The sequence below is a fragment of the Labrus bergylta genome, chromosome 23 (genome assembly GCF_963930695.1).
Source record: "Labrus bergylta chromosome 23, fLabBer1.1, whole genome shotgun sequence".
NCBI lineage: Eukaryota > Metazoa > Chordata > Actinopteri > Labriformes > Labridae > Labrus > Labrus bergylta.
The window spans coordinates 17,597,742-17,624,850 of NC_089217.1; the positions used below are offsets into that span (position 1 = coordinate 17,597,742).

The 27,109-nt window shown below is 41.2% G+C and overlaps 4 protein-coding genes across 4 annotated transcripts; 2 read left to right on the forward strand and 2 right to left on the reverse strand.

Moving 5' to 3' along the window:
• Positions 1 to 3,094: 3,094 nt before the first annotated feature.
• On the forward strand, positions 3,095 to 10,339 carry LOC109996443 (zinc finger protein 11). Its single transcript, XM_020650567.3, has 9 exons — positions 3,095 to 3,351; positions 4,597 to 4,799; positions 4,906 to 4,980; positions 5,084 to 5,179; positions 5,284 to 5,394; positions 5,942 to 6,065; positions 6,147 to 7,263; positions 7,440 to 7,495; positions 8,891 to 10,339. The coding sequence occupies exons 1-9, from the start codon at positions 3,324 to 3,326 to the stop codon at positions 10,156 to 10,158; spliced, it is 3,078 nt and encodes a 1,025-aa protein (XP_020506223.1). The 5' UTR covers positions 3,095 to 3,323; the 3' UTR covers positions 10,159 to 10,339.
• Positions 10,340 to 10,402: 63 nt separating this feature from the next.
• Positions 10,403 to 14,059, reverse strand: apex1 (APEX nuclease (multifunctional DNA repair enzyme) 1). Its single transcript, XM_020650568.3, has 5 exons — positions 13,926 to 14,059; positions 12,538 to 12,669; positions 12,277 to 12,440; positions 11,995 to 12,187; positions 10,403 to 11,408 (listed from the first exon to the last, which is right to left on the reverse strand). Exons 2-5 carry the CDS (start codon positions 12,596 to 12,598, stop codon positions 10,894 to 10,896), a joined length of 933 nt encoding a protein of 310 aa, XP_020506224.1. The 5' UTR covers positions 12,599 to 12,669; positions 13,926 to 14,059; the 3' UTR covers positions 10,403 to 10,893.
• Positions 14,060 to 14,199: 140 nt separating this feature from the next.
• Positions 14,200 to 23,008, forward strand: osgep (O-sialoglycoprotein endopeptidase). The gene is made up of 12 exons (XM_020650569.3): positions 14,200 to 14,354; positions 14,876 to 15,002; positions 15,110 to 15,229; positions 15,586 to 15,761; positions 15,903 to 15,998; positions 16,087 to 16,136; positions 17,252 to 17,330; positions 17,510 to 17,575; positions 17,772 to 17,862; positions 19,018 to 19,093; positions 20,424 to 20,522; positions 21,549 to 23,008. Exons 2-12 carry the CDS (start codon positions 14,888 to 14,890, stop codon positions 21,586 to 21,588), a joined length of 1,008 nt encoding a protein of 335 aa, XP_020506225.1. The 5' UTR covers positions 14,200 to 14,354; positions 14,876 to 14,887; the 3' UTR covers positions 21,589 to 23,008.
• si:ch211-214j24.10 (uncharacterized protein LOC558894 homolog) lies at positions 21,966 to 26,910 on the reverse strand. The gene is made up of 4 exons (XM_020650570.3): positions 26,754 to 26,910; positions 23,623 to 24,399; positions 23,479 to 23,511; positions 21,966 to 22,843 (listed from the first exon to the last, which is right to left on the reverse strand). Exons 1-4 carry the CDS (start codon positions 26,767 to 26,769, stop codon positions 22,794 to 22,796), a joined length of 876 nt encoding a protein of 291 aa, XP_020506226.1. The 5' UTR covers positions 26,770 to 26,910; the 3' UTR covers positions 21,966 to 22,793.
• Between the last annotated feature and the right edge of the window lie 199 nt (positions 26,911 to 27,109).

Consider the following 27,109-nt stretch of genomic DNA (forward strand, 5'->3'; position numbering starts at 1 on the left):
AATGTAAGGGCATTATCAAACAAATCATTTATTATTAACGACCTCATTAGTGATCAAAACCTTGATTGTATTTTCCTGACCGAAACCTGGCTGGGCACAGATGCACCTGCCACACTCCTAGAGGCTTGTCCACCCAGCTACACCTTTTCTTTTTCCTGCAGAGAGGGAAAGAGAGGTGGTGGAACAGCTGCTATCTATAAAGAGGCACTGAAAAGTAGGGGCAACACTTTTAAAATGTAAGCCACATATTCTGGCAGTGACAGTATACAGAGCCCCCAACTTAGTTTTTTCCTCTTTCTTAACAGAGTTCTCTGATCTTTTATCTGTCGTTCACACAAGTTATGATGCTTGTATTTTAATTGGTGACTTTAATGTACATGTTGACAGTCTGGCAGATACCAGAGCCAAAGAGTTCTTAGAATTATTAGAATGTATGGGTTTTAAACAGCATGTCAAGACACCGACTCACAAACATGGACACACCCTCGATCTGATTATATCATATGGCCTAAACATTAATATTTCATCCATCACTGACCTAGCTCTGTCTGACCATCATTGTGTGTTTTTTAACAGTTTTGATCACTCTCCTCCAGGTGCAATAGAACGTACAGTTAACAAACGGCACATTACCCCAGAAGTAGCCACAACTCTTACATCACATCTTACAGCTTACATAAATACCACCCTACCATCATCCTGTGAACAACTTGTTACGGATTTTAATTATAAACTGAGGACAGCGCTTGATGCCTGCGCTCCAATCACAACAAAGACAGTAAATAAAAAAAAGGTTGTTCCATGGAAAAACAATGCAACCAATCCACTTAAGAAAGACTTCAGAATTGCTGAATGCAGATGGCGAAAAACAAAAATAGAAATTGATAAAAATATACTCATAGAAGCAATAAAAGACTACAACAAAGCCATCCGAAAATCAAGGCAAGAATATTTCTCAAACCTGATAACAGCAACATTCACAACCCCAGACATCTTTTCAGAACAATAGATTCTCTGTTACACCCCACAACCAATAACAGCTCTGTGCTCTCAGGTTCTAAATGTGAGGTTTTTGCTGGCTACTTCAGGGATAAAATAGTTGACATTAGGTCTGGTATCTGTCAGCAAAGCAAGCACACTGCACTTTTTCCAGTATCATGTACAATCAGTGATGTCAAGTTGGAAAGTTTTGCCCTGGTTGATGCTGCAACACTCAGGACAGTGGTAACAGAAATGAAGCCATCCACGTGTTCCCTTGACCCAATTCCAACATCCCTTTTTAAAACCATTTTTAATTCAGTATCAGAAGATGTCCTCGACATAGTAAATCACTCCTTACAGCTAGGTGTCGTCCCTACCGATTTTAACGCTGCCTTAATTAAACCTCTTTTAAAAAAAGGGAACCTGGATATTTTAACACCTAGTAATTTTAGACCCATCTCAAACCTGCCATTTTTAAGCAAAATTTCAGAGAAGTTAGTTTTTAATCAGTTGAGTGCCTTTTTAACCTCAAACACTACATTAGAAATGTTTCAATCTGGCTTTAGGGCATGCCACAGCACTGAGACGGCCCTGCTAAAAGTAGTTAATGATATCAGAAAAAACCTCGACAACAACAAGCTTTCAGTTCTGGTACTACTCGACCTCAGTGCTGCTTTCGATACTGTTGACTACCAGATTCTTTAAGATAGACTAAGTGAGCATGTAGGCCTTTCTGGAAATGTTTTTAATTGGTTCACCTCGTATTTGTGTGACAGAAAATGTTTTGTATCGATAGAAGACTGCATCTCCAAACAATACGAGGTCTCCAGTGGGGTACCACAGCTATGCTGATGACACTCAGCTCTATGTGGCCGTGTCTCCTGATGACACCAGACAAATTGACTCACTTTTTAATTGTATTTTAGATATAAAAGCCTGGATGTCACAGAATTTTTTGCAGCTCAGCCAGGACAAAACAGAGGTTTTTAATCATCAGTTCAAAAGCTCAGAGAGAGAAACTGGCCCCCAAACTAAAAAAAATAGGACTCAACCCAAGTCAAGAAGCACAGAATCTTGGGGTGATCTTTGACTCAGATTTTAATTTTAAGGCCCACGTAAAGGGTGTCACAAAAACAGCATTTTACCACCTGAAAAACATCGCCAAAGTGAGGCCATTTCTCTCTCTGAGCCAAACAGAGAGACTAATGCACGCTTTTATTACTAGCAGGCTGGACTATTGTAACGCTCTCCTTTCTGGTCTTCCAAAAAACACAACAAATCGGCTTCAGCTACTACAAAACTCTGCCGCACGAGTACTGACAAAGACCAGAAGGAGAGCACACATCACACCTGTTTTAAAATCTTTACACTGGCTGCCTGTTAGTTTCCGTGTTGATTTTAAAATTATTTTATTACTTTATAAAGCATTACATGGCCTTGCACCAGACTACCTATCAGATATGATTTTAGCTTATGAACCAGTGCGGCCCCTCAGATCCTCCAGTTCCTCTCTCTTAGTTGTTCCACAGAGCAGGAAAAAAACCTTTGGTGATGCTGCTTTCAGCTGTTACGCTCCGAGACTGTGGAACAAGCTTCCTGAGGGTCTGAGAGGAGCCCAGAATATCGAGATTTTTAAACACAGTCTTAAAACTCATTTATTCAGTCTGGCTTTTATATAGTGTTTTATATCAATTCAAATCTTAATATTACTGTATTGTCTTTTTATCCTACGACTATTTTAAATATTTTCCTCTTATGTATTTATTTTAATATCTTGTTGCTTTTATGTGTCGTATTTTATTGTATTTTATTTTTATTCATATATTTTATTTTTAATTCTTATTGGTGTGCATTGGTCTCTCAATGATTTTATAAACTACTTTTCGTCAATAACTTTTCTGCACTCTTGTAAAGCACTTTGAACTGCAATTTAGTTTGTCTGAAAGGTGCTATATAAATAAAGTTTGATTGATTGATTGACACTCCTGTCCGCTAGGTTGCGGTAATGCTCCTTTAAACTGGTTTTCCAACCGCGAACAAAATTGAAAGAAGAAGAGGCAAACTTATAAGACAAATCCAACAGGGGGCGGTAACGCGTTGAATAATTGTCACCTGTCGTAACATATAAAAAGAGAAGAAGAAATTTCCAACAACAAATCAATTGCACCATGTAGCCGCTTGTAATTTTACTTTTATTGATTCATTTGAGCTCGTCTCTTATTTTGGGAGAATCTTTTTGTGCTTCCCGCAGGACAGTAAACGTGTCACTGCTCATAATAATCTACTGAAGCTAGTTTTTCAAATAAATTAGCTCATTACATTTTCAACACCGATGTGAGAAGATGGACGTCTTCACTGTCATTTCGAAAGGTTTGTTGGCTGGAAAACCGACAGCAATGATGTGAAACTTGAAGTTTGTAACAGTTCAGCTATTCCCGATAACTTTTAACGTCGCACCTTCTCTCTCAACCAAAGTTAGCTTCGTGAGCTAGCCTAGCCTTCCCTCGTCGCGTTTGAATGATCCACTTGTAGTTAAATGTTGGATGTTTGCTCCGAACAGACAGAGTAAAAGCATGGCTGGCAATGCGTGTGCAACATTACTGGTGTTGAACATGCACTCAGGGTTTCTTGTGAGGTTGCATTCAAAACCCAAAGGTGTTCCTGAGCTGATGGACAAGCTTCGTGTGAGCAGTAATTTCTTACTGCATAACATAACTTTACTCTTAAACTATCCTGTCCTTACTTTAACGTATTGTTCGTTGTTATTTGTTTTTGTCAATGAGTGATTGAAAGTAAGGCACATATATTTACGTAGCACATTTCAGCAACCAGACAATGAAACGTGCTGCACACAAGACATCTAAAGCATCATGACTCAACTCACGATACGATTCACGATTTATTGAACAAAATGAGACTGAAGACAAGTGATGACTGAAAATGATTCAAACCCACTTGTCAGTGTGGTTTAAATGTTTTCTTTCTCTCATCAAGGGGAGGTGATTGGAGCCTCTCGTTGTGGTGTTGATTAAATGCTGCACCATGTTGGTTGTGCTGTTTGTGTAGTTCTCTGTCTTCTTACAATGTTTGCACACAGTTTTTTGTCTCGTCTGTTATCTCCTCACCTCTTTCATTTTCTCTCTCGGGGAAGCCGAAATGCTTCCACACCTCCGATTTAAAAGACGGTGGTGAGTCCTCCATTTCTAAATCTTGCTCTACAGCTGCTGATTCTCACCATATTATTGCGATTCATTTTTCAGAGTTCTGATGTGAATCTTGACACCTTTGAATCGATTTATCACGATTTTATGACTAATCTCTACATCCCTAATCATGACAAATATGTTAATATTTAAAAGTTGTTATAACAGATGATAAAGAATCAAAGAGATGATAATAAGACAGTTGTACTCTTGAAGTATGTTCTTATACTTTAGGAATAACTGAGAGCTGTAAAAAGCAGCCACTAGATTTGACTGGTCATCATCTTTCAGTCCAAGGTGCTGATAAAATGTTATTTTTTTCCATTTGTGGACGGATGGCGTGCAGACTAGTTGAGTGAGTTTAAATGGTACACAGGTGATATAGCAGTCTGAGTGCTCGTTTATATTTCAGGTGACCCTTTACCGCTGGCGTCTCTGCGCCTCCTGGTCCCACCTCTCCAGCTTATGTCCGCCTCCATGATGCAGGTCATGAAGAAAAAAGATGTCATGAGCTACTGGACCGTGGCAGAGTTTGTCTCTTTGGTGACGGAGATGGTTCCCGAGTTGCTAATGTACAAACACCGCACGCAACTTCTCCTGGGATTAAGAGCCAGGGTGAGTACGAGTGGGGGACTGGAGGAGACTTTTATAGCTACTTTTCTTGTGAACTGTGTTGCGAAACGAAATAATTTTTGATGCAATTATTTCTTCTCCTCATCAGTATATCGTAGAGTTGTGCAAAAGTGATCAGCTTGAGGAACCTGACTTCATACTGTCTTGTCTGGACAAACTTAAAGTGAGTGTTAACACAACATGTGATTATTGAAAACATCTACAGTTACTATCTGGTTGACTAGGGAGCTTGTATCATGTGTTGCACATTTACACTAATTTTACAGGTCAAAGGATCGGAAGAAGAAGAAATGGTTGTGAGCTTTCTTGGGTTAGTCCAGACTCTGCTCAAAAATCCCGAAGAGAGACGCGACTTTTTCCTGGTGAGGCATTGTCACTGACACTTCTGAAGAGTCCGATGGGAGAGCACAGCGGTCAGTGATTGCTTGGAAACTGTACATTGTTCTCTCCTGTCTTTTTTTTAAAGGAGATCTTCCCGACGGAGTATGGATCTCAGTATGACAGCGATCTGCAGACGCTGTTTTCAGAGTTTCTCTTTCGGCTGGCTCAGCTGTTGCCAGTTCCGGACCTCAAGCAGGTCAGAGGTGTTACTTTACTATATCACAATGGAAACCATAACTCACTCTAAAAAGTGGTGGATGGTACACAACCTCTGTTTCAGGTTTGTGATTTTCATGTTGAAAGGCTGATGAAGGATTTGCGCTGAAAGGTGTCCGTTGGTGACCTGTGCGCTTATGCTCTTCCCCGATAATACAAACTTTAAAGGACATTGAGCGTGCTTTCTTTTTGAGATTGTGCACCTGAAGTTTCATTACTGTTTGAGAGAGCTCCCTTTTTGCTGTTTTGGTTTCCATGTGCCGTATGCTGGTTGAATGGCTGTTGTAAACATGATGTAAACACGGCTCTGACAACAGTACAGCAGGTGGGACTCGAGCTTCTCACTCATTGTACACAGTCATGACTCAGAGAGACATTTACAGATATACTTGATTTCTGCTGTATTTATATGTATCTTTCTGCACATTTTCCCTTTAAGCTTCAAATCTGGTGTTTTTGTTTCCTTTGTTATGATGTTAAAAAAAAAAAGTGTATATATTTGGATTTGGAATGTGTGTTTCCCACAGACTGTTTCCTGGCTTGGCTCTGGGCGCTCTGTGTTGGAGGACTGTGAGTGCACGGTCTCTGAGCCTACAGACCTGAAAACGTTGCTCCAGCACCACAAGCACCTTGGGCATTTAGAGCAACATGGTGAGTCACTTTTACACTTCTACCCTATTTCATTTTTCGACCGAACCCTTGCGACAACGACTGCTCTCCTCTTTTGTGCAGTCCCTCCTTCGAGCATGGGCGAGAGTATCCTCTCCGCCCTCTCTGCAGTGATCCCCGGCAAAGTGGCCCCACCTGCAGAGCAACCCAACCAATCAGATCCCCTGCCAGGCCTCTCTGATGACACGCACTCTGCATCATTCGTGGAAGACGTAGCAGTTGAAATAATCACAGTGACAGATTACGCAGAGGTTGAATTAAGTGCGAGCAGCGAAATAGAGGTGGTGATGGGGGATGACTGCTTTGAGGGAACAGACAGTAACTTTGTGACTGAAGATTCATTGGTAGTTCTTCAAGATGAGACGAGCAGGGAGGAAGAAGAAGAAAAAGCTGTGGGTGGTTTGACAACCACTGCGCATCCAGAAGTTCACAAGGAGGACTTGGTGGCTGCACAACATAAACTCTCAGTTGGGCCTCATGACTGCCCGGACTGTGAGAAGAAATTTAAGTTTGCCTCTTCACTGATCGCCCACAGGGTCATCCACACCGGTGAACGCCCGCACCGCTGCGGTGATTGTGGCCGCTGCTTCTCTTTCAGGCAGTCCCTCGACAGGCACAGACACACGCACAAAACAGCGCACAAGACGAGCGAGTGCGACTGCCTCTTCTGCGGGGCATCCTTTGAGTCCTCGTTGGCGCTCACACAGCACAAGCAAACGCACTTGGTGGACGGAGTGTACACATGTCACCAGTGCGACAAGAGATTTAACTGGGAGCTGGCACTCGCGAAGCACCTGAAAACTCACGCTGACGATCACAACGCAAACAAGTCTGCTGAGAGCCAGGAGACGGGGCGAGAGGTTGTCGTGGGTTATGACGTCGTCAGCAGCGGGGCTTCTGTTGAGGGGGACGTCCAGGTGCAGGGGGAGGATCGTGATTCTCGTGATCAAGAGAACTCAGAGGTTCTGAGCAGTGATCATCACCTGTATGAGCGTGAAGACACGGTTCCTGAGCTTGGCAATGAAACGACAACGTTGGCAAAGGTCCGCACGAGTGGGCGCAAACGCAAACCCACCATGAAAATCCAGGTTATAAATTTGCAGAAGAGCTTGACCTCCAAAAGAAGGAAGGAGAAAGCCAAGGAAAAGCCTCCAGAGCTGAGGCCCTTACCTTTCAACTGGTACGTTCCACGTTAATAGTTTCTTATATTTCTAAGTTGCGGTATTGGTTTTATTACAGGTCTAGTACATGAATATATTAAATGAACTTGATCATTTTGTTCAGTTGCATGTGTGGTGGATGTGGATAGTCATGGTCCAGAAGAAACAGCTTCATCCTCTAATTTCTCTTCTTTAGCAGTGAGGAGCACTCTTATGGTTCATCCATGGTCTCAGCAAAGGACGGTGTTGAGTGTGAGTATTCTTTTAATTATTTCTTTGTCTTTCTTACGACTAAAAATTATTATTATTATTATTATTATTATTATTATTATGACTAATTAGACACTACACTTGAAAAAATCCATCTGGTAACCTAAAAATGAAGGTAGACCTGTACGGGATTTGTGGGTGTCCGATATCAATATTAGGAAGAAAGAAAATCCAATACCGACATATCCTCTGATATCTTTCCTAGATCTATCTGCGATCTTTAAAGATAAATAGATAGATATAAACATCTGTTGTGTTGATCCCTCAAATGTAGTTATCAAACGCTTGTGGAAAGATATATAACCTGTACCTGCGTCCCCGCTTGACACTCTGGAAAGTCATGATGCTTTTTGTTATGCACATAGCAGACTCTTCTAGACACTTAACCTCAAATTACCCGAGCTGGTTCGTCGGCGGCGTATAAATCATAGACTATAAATATTAATGGATGAAGCCTGAGTGACGTCAGTCATCTTGTTCCTGCAGGAGGCTCCGGAAGCTCATCAGCAGCCTCCGCCATGATGGAAATCCTGTCTCAGTCTAACTTTCAGTCAACCTAACGCGCCTTACTATGGATGACACCTATCATTTTCAAAATCAAAACGGAGCCATTTAAAAAAAAAAAAAAATTAACCCCCGTACAGTGTGTGACCAATAACTACTCATGTTAATTTCTGCTGTAAAAACTGGCTTTTTGGCCTGTGGCGTGTATGTGACTTATGGTGTTCCTGGAGCCAGCCTCAAACAGACACAGGATTTTGCACGTCACTTTCAGAACCAGAGGTTGCCGCTTGGTTTGAATGTGTCTGAATGGGATTAGTTACTTCTGACGGACACTTTAAGTAAGCAGGATGAGAAATGTGGTTTTTATGTACATGACAAATCAGCAAAGAGAGAAAATGTGTCACTCTGTCCTATTTCCTCCCAGGAGCTTTAATGTTAAAAAATGCAAATAAATGTATTTTTAAAGTTGTTGTCACCCTCCCTGCAGAATACCTTTTTGTCCTTTTTTGGGATACAAAGTGTGGAATGTCTTTTCAATTCTATGAACACTGCTCACAATTGTAACATGTAGACACCTGTTGAAAAGCCCAAGTAGCCTAACTTTTGGAGGAAGTGAAAAATAGTTTAATTTTTTTCCTGCTTATATGAAATATTGTCATCAAAATACAGTTTAAGGCAGTTTATCTTTTTAGAAAATGTTCAACTTCTCTCAGACTTAGTTTTAGATCATAATACATTTTTATGTTATTTACTAAGAATCTTGTTTAGCACTTGCAATCAATGAATCCAAAGTCAAGGGTTTAACTTTCACTTTTTAAGCACAATGTTAACTGCTTGCTCCAGTGTTGAATAACTGTTGTTTTTGTACATTAGGTTGTGCAAGTGACGGCTCCCCAGCTGCGTTCTCCTGTCCTAAATGCTCCTTCCAGCACTCAGAGGAAGCACAGGTCCAGCAGCACATCGACAAGGTTCACTCTGCACAGGCTAAGGATGACAAGGAGTCTGTTCAGCCCCTCACAGATGAAGAGGGAGGCTTCAGCTGTTCAGAATGTGGGAAGAGCTTCAAATTCCAATCTTTACTCACAGCTCACCAGCGGATACACACGGGGGAGCAACCCTTCCTGTGTCCTCAGTGCGGACGGCGTTTTTCCTTCAAACAATCACTGGAGCGGCACAAGTTGACGCACAAGTCTGAGCGAAAGTACGAGTGCCTGATCTGCAGGGAGTTCTTCAAGTCCCTGGTGGCGCAGAGGGAGCACAAGAGCACCCACATGGAGAATGGTGAGTACCTGTGTTCAGAGTGCGGCCGAGCGTTTGCCTGGAAGTCGGCTCTTGTGAGGCACCTGAAGACCCACGACGAGGAGGTGGAGAAGGTGGAGCGTTCCTTCAAATGCCCTCGCTGTGAGCTGAGCTTCAGCTGTGCTAGCCACCTCAACAGACACCTGCAGACGCACCAAGAGGAGCGATTGCACACATGCAACTGCGGGAAGAGCTTTGCCTACCGGGCAGCTCTCACCGCACATCAACGTATCCATCAAAAGGAGCGGCCGCACACGTGTGCACAGTGCGGGAAGGGATTCCTCTACAAAGGGGGGCTGCTGAACCACATGAAGATCCACTCAGAGGAAATGCCCTTCATGTGCTCTTTCTGTGGCAAGAGTTTCAAAAGGGAGCGGAATATGAAGAAGCATGAGCGCTGCCACACCAGGGAGAATGTTTTCAGCTGCTCGCAGTGCGATAAAAGTTTTGTCTACAAGGCGACTCTGATCAGGCACGAGCTCACTCACTCCGGCGAGAGGCCGTTCCTCTGCTCCGACTGTGGGAAGGGCTTTTTTTCCCATGCCGAGCTTCTGAAGCACGAGCGCTTCCACACAGGTCACAAGCCCTTCCAGTGCCCCCAGTGTAGCAAGAGTTTCACCCAGTCCTGCTACCTGACCATCCACCTGCGCTACCACACGGGAGTACGGCCGTATTCCTGCACCGAGTGCGACAAGAGCTTCCTCAGCGCCAACCGGCTAAAGAGACACCAGCGGACACATTCAGGGGAAAAACCGTATCTGTGTGTCGAATGTGGTAAAGGATTCAGGCAGTCCTATAACCTCAAAATGCATCAACGAACACATACCATGAAGCTAATATAGACTTGTAAGTGTTGAACATATTGATCTGTGAAATGTAACAGATTAATTTAAAAATCATGATCAGTTGCAACTGGATAATGGATTTTGCTGCCTATGCAATGCTATCAAAGAAAGTTGTTCTGCAAGAATAAGTTCTTAATTGATTGCCACATTGTATTGTGATTAAAGCACGTTGAGCAGGCGAATGTGTTACAGTGGCATCATGAATGTTTTCTTATAATGGAGGCAAAGAAACACGAGAAGGTTTTCTATAAATTCAGTCTTTATTGAGGGAATGTAACTGTAGAGACAATGTAAAACATGTTTGGAAAAGAGGTTTAAACACTTTAGTGCATGACCGAATCACATTTGATTTTTTTGCCAACAGCTGTGGCAACATTATGAAACACAACACAGGTTCTGTAACCTGTCACAGGACCTAAATGAAATTCAGCTTAGACATCTTTGAAAACTTAGTGTTGCTTCTTCACAGAATCCTTTATAATCACTGAGCTTATTGACAAACTTACATGAAGAAGACAAACGGGCCTTTGAATTGTTTCATGAAGTACATGTGTGAAAACTGCAAAAATAGTACAAGACAACTAATCCTACTGAGAGTGAGTTTGGGCAGCACATCACCCATGTAAGACACCCCTGCCTGAGTAGGGCATCTCCCCCTATAACACACACTGGTAACCATGATCAGCCAAGTGGTAACAGTAGTACGAGGACGACAATCAAAGCTACCTTGACCTACACGGCGATGTGCAGAGTGATGGGGCAGTGGTCGCTCCCCATCGCCTGGTTGCGGATCTTGCTGTCACACAGGCCGGGCAGCAGACCGGACGACAGCAGAAAGTAATCGAGCCTCCAGCCCACATTCTTTCCACGGGAGTTCATCATGTAGGTCCAGAAGGAGTAGGCGTGGGTCTGATCGGGGTAGAGCTCTCGAAAGCTGTCGACGAAACCGTTGGACAGCAGCTGACTGAAGCCCTCGCGCTCCTCGGGGGTGAAGCCTGCGTTTTTCTTGTTGCCCTTCGGGTTCTTCAGGTCGATCTCCTGGTGTGCAACATTGAGGTCGCCGCACAGCACCAGAGGCTTTTGCATGTCCAGCTCGCTCAGGTATGCCTGGAAGTCCACGTCCCAGGTCTTGCGGTAATCTAGGCGCACAAGGCCCCTGCCGGAGTTTGGCACGTAGGCAGTTACGAGGTAGAAGTTAGGGAACTCGGCAGTGATGACGCGGCCCTCCTTGTCATGCTCTTCTTTGCCTGGATGATTGACAAAGTGTTTATGTACTTTAACAAGACATTAGAGACATCAGTTAGCATGCTTATGTTTTTTTCTTACCAAAAGAAATCTATATTGTTAATATAAAGCCACCACTGGTTAGCTTAGCTTAGCATTGAGACTGGAAATAGTAAACCTGGCTGTGTCCAAAAGTAAAAAAAAAAGAAAAAGTTTGGCAATCATCTGTTAAATAAACATTTCTATATTAAATTTGTTCAAAAAAAAAGGAGCAAAGTGACAATATGCAACTTTACAATATTTAGTTGCTGGAGGTGGTGGCTGTTGTCAAGCAACCACTAGAGGCTACAGTAACTATGTCCCAATTTGCAGTCAAATGTTATGTCACCAACTGTTGAAGTATTTCTGTAACCACATAGAACTTAGTAGCAATGAAGCAACACTTGAACATATACAAAAGTATTTATTTTAAGCCATCTTTGGTAAAATTAAAACAAAATGAAATGTCAAACTACTTTTTCTGCGTGCCATTTATAGATATCAATCCTGGTGTTATGTAACTGTAGAGACAAATCTCTTTTGGAGGTTCGATTAGAAAACACCACTCACCTATGCCATAGGTGACGTTGATGGGTTCAGTCTTGCAGAGCATGGCCACACCGCTGTATCCCTGCTTGTCGTCTGACACGGCCCAGTACTTGTGAGGGTATTCTGGCATTGAGGTGATTTCAGCAGGGAGGTCTTTCTCTCCACACTTTGTCTCCTGCAGGCACAGGACATCGGGAGCCTCCTCACGCACCCACTGGGAAGACAAAACAAGTTTGATCGGTTAAAATTAATCTTAAAATGTTCTTTTCCCCTTTATTTTTCTCAATTCCACCACAAACTCACATCCAGGCCCTTCTTCTTCACCCACGCTCTCAGCCCGTCCACATTCCACGAGGTGATCTTCATGTTGGCGTCACGTCCATCTTTGCTGGTCATTTTGTCGGGAGGATCCTCGTACAGAATCGGGGCCTCTGGTTCCTTGGCCTTCTTTGTTTTCTTTGCAGAAGCTGCAAAGTGAAGGTTACACATAAAGTCATGAAGTAGCAGTTCTCCTCTTGTGTTGTAAGAACGTGTTCCAGTTTGAATGAGTGCGTGTTGTAGTACCAGAGCCGGAGTCGTTCTCCCCATCTGCGGCTGCATCCTCTGCATTCTTGCCTCTCTTCATTCTTGAACTTGCTCGGACAGCTAGCACACCTCTCAAACACACAACACGCACACACAACAGCACACGCGCCGCTGAAAAAAAAAAAAAAAACAGACAAGGAGTCTTAAGAGGTGTGTATGCCTCAAAGTTCGAAACACCCAGTTTTTAAGATATGTTGATCTATTTTCAAATGATACATAGGGTAAGAAAACTTAGTTTATATCCATACTGTGTATGTTGTGTCAAAATAACAGATTTCATCCGTAGAGAGTTCTCCTCTCACTATCCGTCCCTCTTAACCTTCACCCAGCCCCCCACCCCCCTGAGCACACATGGAAAAACCACACAGCTGTATGTGTAATGTTTAAACGTACCTGTGTAACATTAAGAATGTGGTCAATGTGGATTTGACTAAGAGCTGACTTTGTGTTATTTCTTAACACAAAATATGGAGATATACATCATGTAGCGCCCTCCAGCCAAAAAAACATTAAGTTATAATATTTGGTCCATATCACCAGGCATCAACAACAACATATAGTATACTTTATTATGTTTGCAAAGAGATAACTGAAGGTTTTCAAAATAAAATTCCGTAGAGCTGAAGAAACGATTTTACCAAAACAAACCAGTACAAACACAAACATCAGCTATCATATAAACTATTGTAATACTTATTAGAATAAATCACAAACTGATATGTCTGTCTTTTTTTTTTCCCCCAGATGATCTTCCACTCCCTTAAACACAAAATAAAACTTTAAAACCCTAAACAGACTTTATTATACAACGTCTTCCTCCAAAAATAGAAATAATCTGATTAATAAAGGAACATCGTCGTGTTTCAATCTATCCCAACTTTTTCATTTTAATGAATCTGTTCATAATGTTGGTTATCACAGTGAATGTTTTAATGTTCAGATAAAACATGTCCGACCAGGGGACGCACACAGTTAGTATTTAGCTGCAGATAAAAACATTCATAAATGCAAACTTCGAAAACATTGCTGACCCACTGAACGCAAAAGCGTGCGTATAGTATAGTATATACTATATATATATATATATATATATATATATATATAGTATAATGGAGCTGTTCAAGCTTTTTTTTTAACGTATTACGCCACACTGAGAGCTACACTAAAGCTAGCGTTTCCTGTGTAACAAAGGGAAGCTGTACACAGCATGGCCTGCACTGACAATGAATGAAGAATTACCAGCTAGCTTGTAATTAGCTTTCCCACGCTGCTAATTTGTGTAATCAATAAATGCAAATGTTGAAAGACGCTAGCGCCGTTTTTCACCAGCTACACATTTCAGGAAAGAGCCATGCAAATTATCTTACTTGGACTTCCACGACAGGATGCAAACAACAAGTTTGTTTGTGCTTCAGTGACCCACACACACACTCACAAAGCCGCAGGTCTCTGACAACGTGCTGCACTTTGTGGCTGTCTTTACATATGCCTGATGGAAATCATAAAAGAAAAATCACAACTTTACGAAATACAAAAACCAACAGGCCACTATGACGCAATTACACAAAAAAGAGGCACTACTGAAGTTAAACTTTATTAAGACTTTTTATTTATTTATTTTTAACATTTTTTTGTTCAGGCAAACTGTGTAGTTGTCAATGTTTTGGACCCCACGCTACATAGTTGAGTTTTAGAAGTTAGCCGAAACACACAAGTTACTGAACTTTGTGTGCTTTAAAGTTCCCCTGACAAGAAGCTGGATTAATGCAATCAAACCAAAGAAAGAAATACAATAGGTATGCTCATTTAAGATTAAATACTGAGTTAAAATAGGCTTGTTTTATGAGGCAGCGATGCTATGTTTGAGTCTGACTGCTAACATACTAAACAGGAATCAGTATGTTGGTTTATTTGTTTTGACTGATTGTATGTTATTTATAAATATATATATAAAAAACTATATTATTATAAGGTTACTGTCAGCAAAACATGAAAAATATGAATCCTAATAAACGGAATTTAAAGTGAATTAAAATTCAAATTAAGACAGATTTTTGTCCCCTCACTATATTTGATAGAAAATAAAGCAATATCTACAAAAGCCTGGTATCAATCAGATATTACAAGAGTATTGCACATTGAGTTATTGGACAGATTCTGGGCCTCTTAAGATTCATGTTGCACAGTTTGAATCCATATTGAATAATGGAGATGTTTACAGTGAAGTGTGAAATTGTCCAGGTTCAAAAACTGTTTTTCTTGGATTCAAAGAAACAACCGAATCTTTTCACTGCACAAATGTCTTTTCTTAAAATAGGTGTCAGCTGTTATGACTGTGGTAATCGGATTCGAGGGCAGTGCCAATAAGATCGGCATAGGAATCATCAGAGATGGTGAAGTGCTTTCCAACCCTAGACGGACCTACATCACTCCTCCCGGTCATGGTGAGTTACATTCCTGCTATAAAATAACTGTTTCTGGTCCATGGTCATACACTGAAGTCTAAATAATCTCACATGTTAAGTTATTAAAATGTTATTTAACTCTGCAGGATTCATGCCGAGCGACACCGCCAGGCACCACCGTGCTGTCATACTGACAGTCCTGAAGGAGGCTCTGGAGCAGGCAGGACTGAAGCCTGCAGACATCGACTGTGTGGCATACACCAAAGGTAACATGAGCATGAGGATCGTAGTTTTGAACAGATCCAGATCTGTTTGGTTTAAAATGAGATCATCCTCAGGATATTGAAATGTAATGATTACTGTTGTCGTATTCAAAATCGGTGTTGGTCTCAAGATAAAACATCCTGAAATCACAGAGATGCTCTGGAGTTAACCAGGAAACACATTAGGTATCACTTTTTAATAGCTCTGCTCACTAATTTGACTCCCAGCATTTGAATAAGTAGATGTTTGATTGTTACAGTGTAGCCATTATACTGTATAAGTCTTCATTTAATTTCTTGACTTAATGTCTGCTGCAATGATCTAATGTTTCTCTGTCTCTCTTATTCTTCCCGTTCAGGTCCCGGTATGGGTGCCCCCTTGGTGACGGTGGCTCTGGTGGCTCGTACAGTCGCTCAGCTTTGGGGGAAGCCGCTCCTCGGTGTTAACCACTGTATTGGACACGTTGAGATGGGCAGACTCATCACGCAAGCTAACAACCCCACGGTGCTTTATGTCAGTGGAGGAAACACACAGGTTTGTAACATCGTTCAGGGGAGTTGTTGAGAGTGTCCTTTAAATAACAATCACTAACTTCTGATGTGCAGTAAACTTTCTGGTGTGACATATGTTAAGTTAACAGTACAAATGTAATAACACGTCTGATAATCTGTGCAGGTTATTGCATACTCTGAGCGGCGATACAGAATATTTGGAGAGACCATCGACATCGCTGTTGGAAACTGTTTGGACAGATTTGCCAGAGTTATAAAGGTGTGTGTCCTCCAGTAGAGAGCACCCTTTTGCTTTGCTTTGAATTGTACGTGATTGAAGTTAAATTGAACTTTTTTTCTCCACTCAGATCTCCAATGACCCTAGCCCGGGATACAACATAGAGCAGATGGCCAAAAAGTGAGTGAATGAAGATTTGTGCTTAAAGGGGTAACTCTGTATTATTTTTAACCTGGACTCTATTGGTAGGTACAAATTATGATAGAAATCAGGGCCGTGTGAGACCGATGTGCGGTCCGTTCAGTACACACAGCGTCAGGTTCACTTAAGACAATACTAATTATTTTTTTCTAAAGACTTGGATATGTGATAAACTTTACAACATTAGGATATGAACACATCGTTAGATATCCCCAGCTTACCTGCCCTCTGCTCCCCTGGTTCTCTCATCACCCGTGTGGCCGTTATTTCTCCTAATCCTGACCTGTTCCTGGTTTCTTTGATTCCTAACAGGTTCATAATTATAGGCCTATGGACCGTCACATGCATATAAACACACATTTTCTTCCTTTTCATTGACAAGACCAGCATTTATGATCCATGGTTATTAAAGGTCACATATTCTCCTCCATTTCAACCAGTTTAAATAATTCTCAGAACTCCTCAAAACATGTCTGTGAAGTTTCTTGTTCTAAATCCACTCTGATCCTGTATTTGATCATGCCTATAAACCCCTCTATTTCAGCCCTGATCAGAACAGACTGTTTCTGTGTCTGTACCTTTAAATATGTAAAAGACCTGTGTCTGACCACGCTCCCTCTCTGGAAGGACTTGGGTGGCTCGGGCTTTCTCTCTCCATGTCCTATTGTTTACGGTGAGAAGGCAGACTCAGAGGGCAGAACAAACACCTAGCTGTGGGAGTGTCACCCACCTGGGGGAGGGGTTACTGCCCTTTGTGATGTCATGAAGGGAAAATCTCCAAACGGCCTGTTTGAGCACACATTTTCTGAAAAGTGGAGCAGACAGAAGACGGAGAGGATGGACTTTTCTTATAATTGGGGTGTTTGTAGACAGACTAGGGACACATATTATTGTTAGTAAAACATGGTAAAGTGTATTTTGCATGATATATGACTTTTATTAAACACAACCTGAATCAGTGGGACTACAGAAGTCTCTGTAGGGTATGAATTAAAAAATGTCATAAATCTACGATACACTGGGGTCTCCAACCTGCAAGTTGCTCTTTGAGTAAATCGTCATATACTAAACTTCTCTCCTCGTTGTGCTGTTAGAGGGAGTCAGTATGTGGAGCTGCCCTATACAGTGAAAGGAATGGACGTGTCATTTTCTGGGATTCTATCCTACATCGAGGTGAGTTCAAATGTTTCAGTGTTGGTCTGTAAAAAGCATTACTTTCACAAGTGCTTTTATCTTAATGATTGTTTGATTCTCTGTTAGTTCACAGCGGTGACAGTTTAGATGTTGATTAGTGAATCGAGGCTGATCACTAAATGATTATTTTGGTTCATGCTCCTGTTTGTCTCCAACAGGAGGTTGCTCATAAGATGCTAAGCTCTGGTCAGTGTGCTGCAGAGGATTTGTGCTTCTCCCTGCAGGTACAAAGCACCAGAACACAAACAGATGGGTTGTTGCTTTATTTCAGCTGTCAGAGTTTTCACTTCATTGATTATTGAATATTCATCTTTTTTTTTTGACGAGTAAATAATTAGTTAATCCATTAGTTGTTTCAGGGTCAGTCATAATGTTAGATTTTGTCTGTATTGTCCAGCACTAATGCCTCCCTCTCTGCAGGAGACGCTGTTCTCCATGCTGGTGGAGATCACAGAGAGGGCCATGGCTCACTGCGGCTCCCAGGAGGTCCTCATCGTCGGCGGCGTTGGCTGTAAGTACGAACAGTTGCACGCTAAAAGGAAACATTTCATCGTCACTGTTCTGGGTCATGTCTAATAATACAAAGCCTCAAAAAATGTGGACACATTCAGTAGTTTATCACAGTGATTAAAATATCAACAGAGTGAGACAATCTGGTGAAGCCATTTTGCAACTTCATCAGCCGAACAGGAACATTACACAACAAACAGAGATACTGGGTACAGAATGTCATACACTGTTGTGTTCACGTTTTGTACAGTTGTGAAATGCACTGAAATCTCAATGAATGAAAGGTGCTATATAAATGAAGTCGAGTTGAGTTGAGAACACACAGAAATGGATAAGGTGTTTTTTTTTTTTAATTCACACTCTCACTGAGACATGCAGCCCAAAGTGCTTCACAAAAGAACAGACAGGAAATGTCCTCTTCATGTGAGGATAAAACAAAAGACCTAAAGAACACAAATATTGTCATTCTTGGGTTTGATTACACACAGATTGTACAGGGATGCTGTCACGTTAGCAGACCAGTATCTTTCTACATCTGTGTTAGTTACAACAAATAAAATGTCCGATCAGATACATTTTACTTTGACTGTAATGACATTTTCATCCTGGCACATTTTGTGTTTAGTTTACAAGACAGGCGGACTCAGAAAGGAAAAATAAATAAATAAATAACAGCACATCGGAGAAGAGCACAGTTACTTTACTGACTTTGTGGCTTATTTTGAGTCATGTTAGTCAGATACAGCCATAACACTCCGGGCTTTGACGTGCATGAAGCACACCTCTGCCAAGCGTGCCAGGGCCGAGGATGTGAAACGTGCTTAAACACGGATTGGGGCACTCACACAAGTCAAATGAACTGGACTTTAGGGGTGAAGCATGCGTGGGCATGGTACAGATTGTCTAGCGTGAGTGCGCCCTAAAATGTATCAGAGGCAATAAAATTATAATATTCTATCTCACTATTTGCAAGTGAAGCCAACTTTAACCACCACCATAAAAGTGAATGTAAATGTAACGACTCAAAGGTCTATCCTACCATTATTAAAATAAGTGAACTAGCCCTGATCATGCTAAAAGGCTCACATTCATTTATTTATCCAAAGATTTGACCCAATCATCGTGGACAGACTTTGACCCTTTGTTTCCTGTGCAGGTAACCTTCGTCTGCAGGAGATGATGGGGGTGATGTGTAAGGAGAGAGGAGCCAAACTGTTTGCAACAGATGAAAGGTAAACCAGTCAATCCACACTCTCAATCATTCACATTTAAATGTAGTCAGATGTTTTAAACATGAACAAAAGGATGTTGGTCCCTGAACTGAAACCTTTGTAAACATTCAGTGGCTTTACAGCCAGGTGTAAAAAGGTGTTACACAACTCTTTGATGTAGGAATTGCTGTCCTGATATATATATTTTTTTCTTTTCATTCACAACCTCCAACAAAATGTTTCTAGAGCCTGTGTACCTCCTGTTTTGAAGAAATAAGCCAAAGCTGCATTTCTTTGAGTGTTTACTTGATGGCTTCAAAGCCAAGGAAGCTGAGGTGGCTCAGTTGGTAGAGTCGGTCGTCCCCTAACTGGAAGGTCGGGGGTTCGATCCCCAGCTCCTGCATGTGTCCTTGGGCAAGACACTTCACCCCAAGTTGCTCCCACTGCTTAGTCGGCGTGTGTATGAATGGGATTAATGACTCCTGATGGTCACATTAAATTGCAGCCTTTTACCATCAGGGTGTGAATGTGTAGGTGTGACATGTGGTGAGTAGTCAGAAGACTAGAAAATACCATTTACCATTTGGTTCTGTATTAAAATGCCTATTTCTCCTGCAGAAATAAACATTTTTAACATATGTAGCGTATTGCATTCACATGAGAAAACATAAATCAGCTTAGTTTTTCTCAATTGAAGAGATCATTCTCTGAGAAGAATTACAAGGTGCTTTGGTTTCCTGGCAAAACAGCTGATAAGGAAGCACCAGAGCGGGGTTAGTGTCTGAATTTCAAAGATCTAAGTTGCCTGCCCAAAGACGACAAACTAATAACTACACTCAATCAATGTTATCTAAAAACTTCGACCAATGTCTGCCACGAGGTACCAATCTGATGAACCAATCACGCCTCCCTGTCTCCCTGCTCGTTCTCTACCCCATGCATGCACGAGCCCACACTCAAAACGATGAGCTGAGGTCCACTTCTGGACCAATGGCGACCAATTGAAATTCATTCATAAAAACATGTTTAATACAGCTATGGAAGTTAAGGAAATTCAGTTATAAACTGACAAAACTACAGTTTCTGGCTTTATGTATAAATATAAATTGTCATGGAATGGAATGAAATGTGCTGAACTTGTAAAAACACTGGTGTGGTCTGTTTAAAATCTCAGAATGTCCTTTGCTGGACAATAAACTTGAGCAGGTAATCATCATTCCGATCTGTTGAATTAATATGGAGGAAAACTTTGTCTACATGCTGAGTTCCTGAGACTGTCCGGGGTTTCAGTCTGCCAGGAACATAGTGTTCCAGGTTCAGTCGAGGTAACCGTGTTCCCCTTGTGCCACAGGTTCTGCATAGACAACGGTGCAATGATTGCCCAAGCAGGCTGGGAGATGTTCAGGTCCGGTCAGGTGACAGAGCTAGAGGACTCATGGATCACACAAAGGTAGACTTCACTCTTCTGTCTTTGTCTCAGCTCTTTAGCTGTGTTTCTATAAAACAGTACAGATCAGAAGCCACCACATATAGAGTTGTTATTTTTACATTTCATTTTAGTACAATGTGTTAATGGTACCAGTAAACCAGCTGAAATATATTTAGGTGCATGGACAGTACGTTGCAGTTCAAAGGGTAAATAAGTAGTTTGGGGAAAAAGCACAGTTTTAGTCATACAGTTACTCACATAACTTAAGGCTAGCCTTTTATAAAGCTCTTTTTTTAATAATTTGACTGAAGTGCTCGCAATTAATATTGAGAGAATGTAAGGTTTACAATTTGAAATCCACACCTCATTGTCCCACCCAACTATGTTTATTTTATTACACCAGAAGTGTTGGAAATGCAGCTTTCATGTAGCCTCTACATAGTCGGGAATGATAAAAACCAGAGATAAACTAACTGGTTACTTTTGTTATAAAGACCGCAAAACGAGATCCAGGCTGCTTTCAGGCTCGCCTCGATAGGCTTCTATTATCCTTAACCATCAACAATATTTCTGCTTTGGGTAAATATATGAATGTATGTTAGTATATAATGTGTGTATGAACAAATGAATGTGTATGTACTAATGAAAGGACAAGTTTGTATTTACATATGTATGTACATACATACCCCTTTATAAATAATCTCTATAATAAAAAATTATATGTACATTATGTACTTATATTTTAAGTATATATGTGTAATTATGTTATGTATACATAAATATACATGTATATATGATTGTTTTATAGACATATGCACCCAAACAGCACCTATAGACATTCATTAATGGAGAGATGTCAGAGTGAGTAAAGAGAACTCAGGAAGTGACCCTGGCAAGTCTCCAGCAACCAGACCATCTTACATACTTCTGGTCCGTACTGGGACTTGAACCTGCAACCCGAGTCCCTATAGAATGAGCTACTGCCGCTCAAATATGCTACCTTCTTGGTCTGTAGATATTGACCTTTGACATTTTCTGCTGTTTTAGGTACAGAACAGATGAAGTGGAGGTGACATGGCGAGACTGATGGATGGAGCAATGTCCTGGAGGGGTCCATGTTGTTGCAGCACGGCGGTTATGAAAAGTGGGATAGTTCCTTCTACTCTGCCACACTAAGCAGTTGGACTTGAAGAGAAACTCATTCTTTAGAGTTTTTCTGCTTAAGGCACTTGCTCTATACAATTTAGTTTGAGGGAATATTGCTACCTGCATTTTTGGTCGTTATCAGAATAAAGCAAATGAGTTCTAGTACCTTGATCTTTTTTTTTGGTTTAAGATTTAAGTTGAGCTACAAATTATTTGTTGTTTCCAGTTGTCAAGCCCTTGAAATGTCCAGGAGGGAGGGAAGACTTTTCAGCCTGTGAAATGTTAACTTAATTAAAAACAAGACAAAAAAGACTTCAGTAGAACTTGACAAGTTTATTCAATTTTATTAAGCAATACTGTTCACTTACATTCCTCCTCTTTCTCCAGTGTAAATTTTTTATTCAATATATCTTTTCAAAAAAAATCATCATACTGAACACGGTGAGATCCCTTATGGATTCATGAGAAACATTCACCCAATTAGGGAACAAAATAAAAACAAAGAAAAAAGGAACACAGCATTAAGATCTGACAGGTAAATAAAGGGTGAACTCTACTGTGCCTTTGACTACACCCCTTTGTAAACTGAAGACACGGATACACACGTCCTCTGCATTCATTTACCATAAAAACTCAAGCAGGTACATCACAGACGCTGATCCTAATGAAGGGGGAAAAAATATTCTCTGGTGAGGGTTTCTTGCACACAGGGCTTGGTCACAACAGATTCTTTTTCAACAAAGTGCTTGATTGACCGCTCGCTTTACAGAGGACACAAAAAGTTTGATAAAACTGCAGCAAAGGGAAATTAAATTACAGCTCAGAGATTGTTTTTTTTTTTTTTTTTAAAGAAAAGAAAAAAGACCAGCTCTACATATACAAGCTAAAATGGTAATGTGAGGCGATGACAACAGGTTTGATTAATTAAGGCAGGCTTTCTGTAAGGCGTTAAAAAAGTTCATTGCTGTAAGATCTCAAAGGAGTTAGTCCAAAGTGTCTCAGTGTGGCTTTGCGTGAAGACATCATCCTGAGTGCAGTGTGTGAACGGGACACAAAGTTGTCCACTTTTACATGTTTTTTTTTTTTTATGTGCATGTAGGTATGTGTTGTGTCTATGTTTATGAATGCTTTGGGTTTCTCACACTGCTAGGCTGGGTTTTCCTGGGTGTCCTTGTACCAGACCACTTTTTTTGGAACTGCAAAAAAAGGAAAAAAGTTTGGGTCAAAAATATTGAAACGTACAGAAATTGGATAAATTAATATATATTCCCTGCCACATCAATGAGTGTCTCATTGTTAACAATCAAGGACTCTTCTGTTTTGTTCAAGCTGACACTGTAGAATAAATGAATGAAAACTCATGTAAAGTCTCTTTTTTTTTAAAAAGAACATTAAGGAAAACTGAGAATTCAACTTGTCTTTTCTATTCACAAGCGTGTGACATGGTGTGAAAAACACAGTTGTTGTGACTTTACTCTTGGTCTGCTGTTCTGACAGCTTTTGGCCAGGAAAAACTGTGGACATTATCTGACGATGCAGATAGTCAGATGAAGACCTGCAGCTGACTGAGGCTCTGATCTAGTATAGGATGCACTTAAGGAGTGACTTCATCACTGATTGGACATCCATATTGACTGTGGCCTATTTCCAATTAACCTGGAGTGACTCTAGACTACATTTCATGGGAGACCATATACCTGCTTCATACAATGAGAGTCAGTATTTTAGGCACTTTGAGTCAGTGCCTAAAATAGACAACCACAAACTATTCACCTCACCTGATGCTATCACTTCTAAAACAAGAAGCAGAGCGATTTAAATGAGCACTCACCTTTTGTCTGTCTGTTACTGAGAGCATTCCACTCTGAGGAGAAAAAAAAACAAGCACTGTAAGACTTAAATGTAATGAAATCATTTACTAATTATGTAAAATATCTGTAAGGACAATGTGTTCAAAACTTCTGGTCGGTCTTACCTCTACTGTGATAATTCAAAGCCTCCACTAGATGGCGACAACTAAGGAGCAGCTTGCCATTACTCTCATCCAGTTCTGAGCGTGTGGCGGGGCTGACGGAGGTAGTGACAGGGGTAGGTGTTTCTTCTGGAGGCTGGAAGGTGATAACTGTCTCGCCTGGCGTTTGTTCAGCGTCTGTAGGCTGAGAGGGGAGGGGACTGGCAGTAGGGTGAGTGCCAGAGCCCTCCGAGACTGGCCTCGCCTCACTGATGAAACTGAGACCCCACTGGTTCTGTAGCAGAACACCGATGGCAGGGCGGTCCTCCTCCAGCGCTCCGGTTGCTGCCCCTGCCTTCACCTTGGAGGCGTAGCTGACGGCAGGCTGCAGCTTGGCGGGACTGTCCTGCACCGGGAATGCCGGTGGGGGCTTAAGCAGAGATAGACTGTCCTCCACCCACCTTTCCTTTGGGTTAACCTTTTGTGGACGGCCGACCCCCTTCTGACTCTCCCTGCGAAGGCTGCGGCCTTTGTGCTGATGGCCCTTGCGTTCTTTTTCCCTGCGGTAGCTGAAGGCGTGTGTGTGACCAGGTGCGATAATGTCGCCTTCAGGTGAAAGTTGACGGGGCTGTTGGTCAACACCAGCGATGCAGCCTCCACCCCCTCCTCCACCACAGTTTCCTGAGCCGGGAGAAAGACGTCGGTTGCGAATGTGTGGCTCGGAGTTGGTGGCTGAAACGAGGACTGCTGGGTCACACAGGGTATCGGACTCACACACAGTGTTACTCGCTTCCCATGTACCTGAAATAAAGACAACAGCATGTTGGTCACATATCTGCTGTGGTCAAAATTTGAGGAACAAAACTCTGTGCCCATCTAATGCCAATAAACTAAGAATTGGATATCAGATTTAGTAGACATGCTACTGTAAACAATAGGATAATGCTCTTTAACTAAACTAACGTATGTAACACAAGGTCCAGTTCTCTGTGGTTGGTCTGCAAATCCAACAGGACAACTTTGTCTCTTAAGCAAAGCAGAGGAAACATTTTCAACTGCATTAAAATATATAGCAATGTCTTCCTTTACCAACTTTCTTGTGCGTCTTGCCTCAACACAACAAACTGTGTCTAAAAAAAAAAAAGTGTGTCCTGTTACAATCTCCACTTGGCACGGATCCATTAAGGATCTTTGATCATATAAACAAACATCAGGCCGGGATGACACATTTTCATGTGACTTCACTGTGCCAGTAGACTTTTTTTAAAGACACTATTTTCCAAGTTGTGCAGAAAAGAACATGATGACCCGGTACAGTATTAAGAGGGCGGAGCAGCTGGAGTGAAACACCTCACATGTAGTTGTCCATATTGTGCTTACACAATTATATCCATCAAAGTACCAAAATGTGTGCTACTCTTCCCTCTTTTTATCCATAACACAAAAATTCATTTCCAATGGATGAAGAGGAATGATTTAGAACATGTATAAACTGGGTAAAAGAAACATTTTTATAAATAAATAACTGATCATGCTTACAGATGGTGATCCATATTCAGAGGTGTGATTAAACACATGGCAAACATGTTCAGCTGAATTGGTTACACACTGAAAGGCTAGGGAAGGCAACAGCTAAATGTATGTATTGCTTTTATGACTGTAATGCAAATTTTCAGATTGAAAGCATCAGCACACATGTAGACCATAGTGACCAAAAGACCATATAAAAAAACATCCAGAGGAAACAGTAAGCCTCAAATCTTCGATGAGAAAGATCTGTGCATGTTAGTGAAACTTGTGTAAGATTTGGGGTTTAAACAACGACAAGAAACCGCACTCAAGCTCTAAAATGTAACCAAGCTGTTTTTTTATACCCCCACATTTTATTACTTTATAGCCTAAGACATGTCGTGACTATATTTCATAAGGGCTGGGCAATATGGACCAAAAGTCATATCTCGATATTGTTTAGCTGAATGGCGATACTCGATATTTATTTTATTAACAGCGAAAACGAGAGAGAGGAGGAGCCGGGTGAAGAGGGACAGTCAGTCATCATCACGTTATTTTAATGCAACTTAAACTATATCCATATTAACAATATTGTCTTACCCTATATCTTGTTTGAAAATATATCGATATATCTTAAAAACTCCATATATTTCCCAGCCCTATATTTAATTGATTATTTTTTTAAGAGCAGAGGGTATAGTCTCTTATCATAGAAACTCATTATCTTGTGGTTTCAAGCCTTAAATTATGTTTACATTGGCAATCATGAAACTGCTTTTCTTAGTGCAGGACAGAGCAGCTCAAACAAAAGTTACACAACATCCAGGACCTGTTTACTGAATACACTGCACGTCATAAAAAATAAAAAAAAAGAATGACTGCTAATTTAATTGGGAGAGACATTGATCAAAGTTTTACATGTTACAACAGTCACAGGGTCATGGGGCTTCAATATATTCAGTTTTTAGTAATTCTTTGTTTGACATTGACTAATGTTACCATATAAAGTGTTATTTAGTATAAGTACAATATTCAAAATAAAGATATTCATTCACAACCACCTGGAGCTTACTTAATTAACTATGAATACTTAAGATTCAGACATTAATCTAATAAATAAATGGATATTTTCTCACTCTTTCAGAAAGTGAGTGTTACAGATTTAGATTAAATTAATACACACGGCCTCAGCGCCACATTTCAAATACTGACAGAAATGAAGAGAACCCAGTTGACTGTAAAGTCTCAGAGTTAATGATTTTAACTTCAGTCTGGATGTATTTGAGACCAAGCTATGATTTCTCTGATGCTAAGTTGGCAGCTAACAAGACGTGTTAGCAAACTTTAATTAGCAGCGTCACGATGTAACGACTTTTACTCGACGGGTTTCCAACAGCTGCCGATAGAAAATCACAATTATAGCTCAACAACGCTTTTATAACAAGAGCTGTCGTCGAAACATCGGTTTTATTTCCCCCGTATTACGCCATGTACAGCTAGCTAGCATGTTAGCCGAAGTCCAAGTTTCGTAACCTCCATTCAAAGCGGTGAGCAGCTAGCACGGCTGCTAACACCGTCGGCAGGGCAACGAAACGACAACTCTGAAAGTGGAGGATTCCCGTCACAAAGTTGTAAAAACTTACCGGTTTTGATATGCATGTCTTATCGTTGGATGCGTCGTTGAAGCGAACCGTTTAGTAACTTTTGTTTACAGCGGAGAGGTAACGTCGGCTCGCTGGAGGAGTCTTGTGTGGCCACCCGGAAGCGACACGAGAATGTGGGTGGAACAGGAAGTCCTTACAGATAAGGGGTCCGGCGGGAAACTCGGAGGGAATTCCGATATTCAAACCTTCCTATAACGAAAGCCCTTGCTATAACCATGTGGTAACAGTGGATATTAAGCCCCTTTCCCCCGGAACTAAGGACCTTTTTAGGAACTACGTGCATTTCGACTGCAGGAACCAGGTTCTAAATTTAGTTCTCGCAGCACGTTAGATCC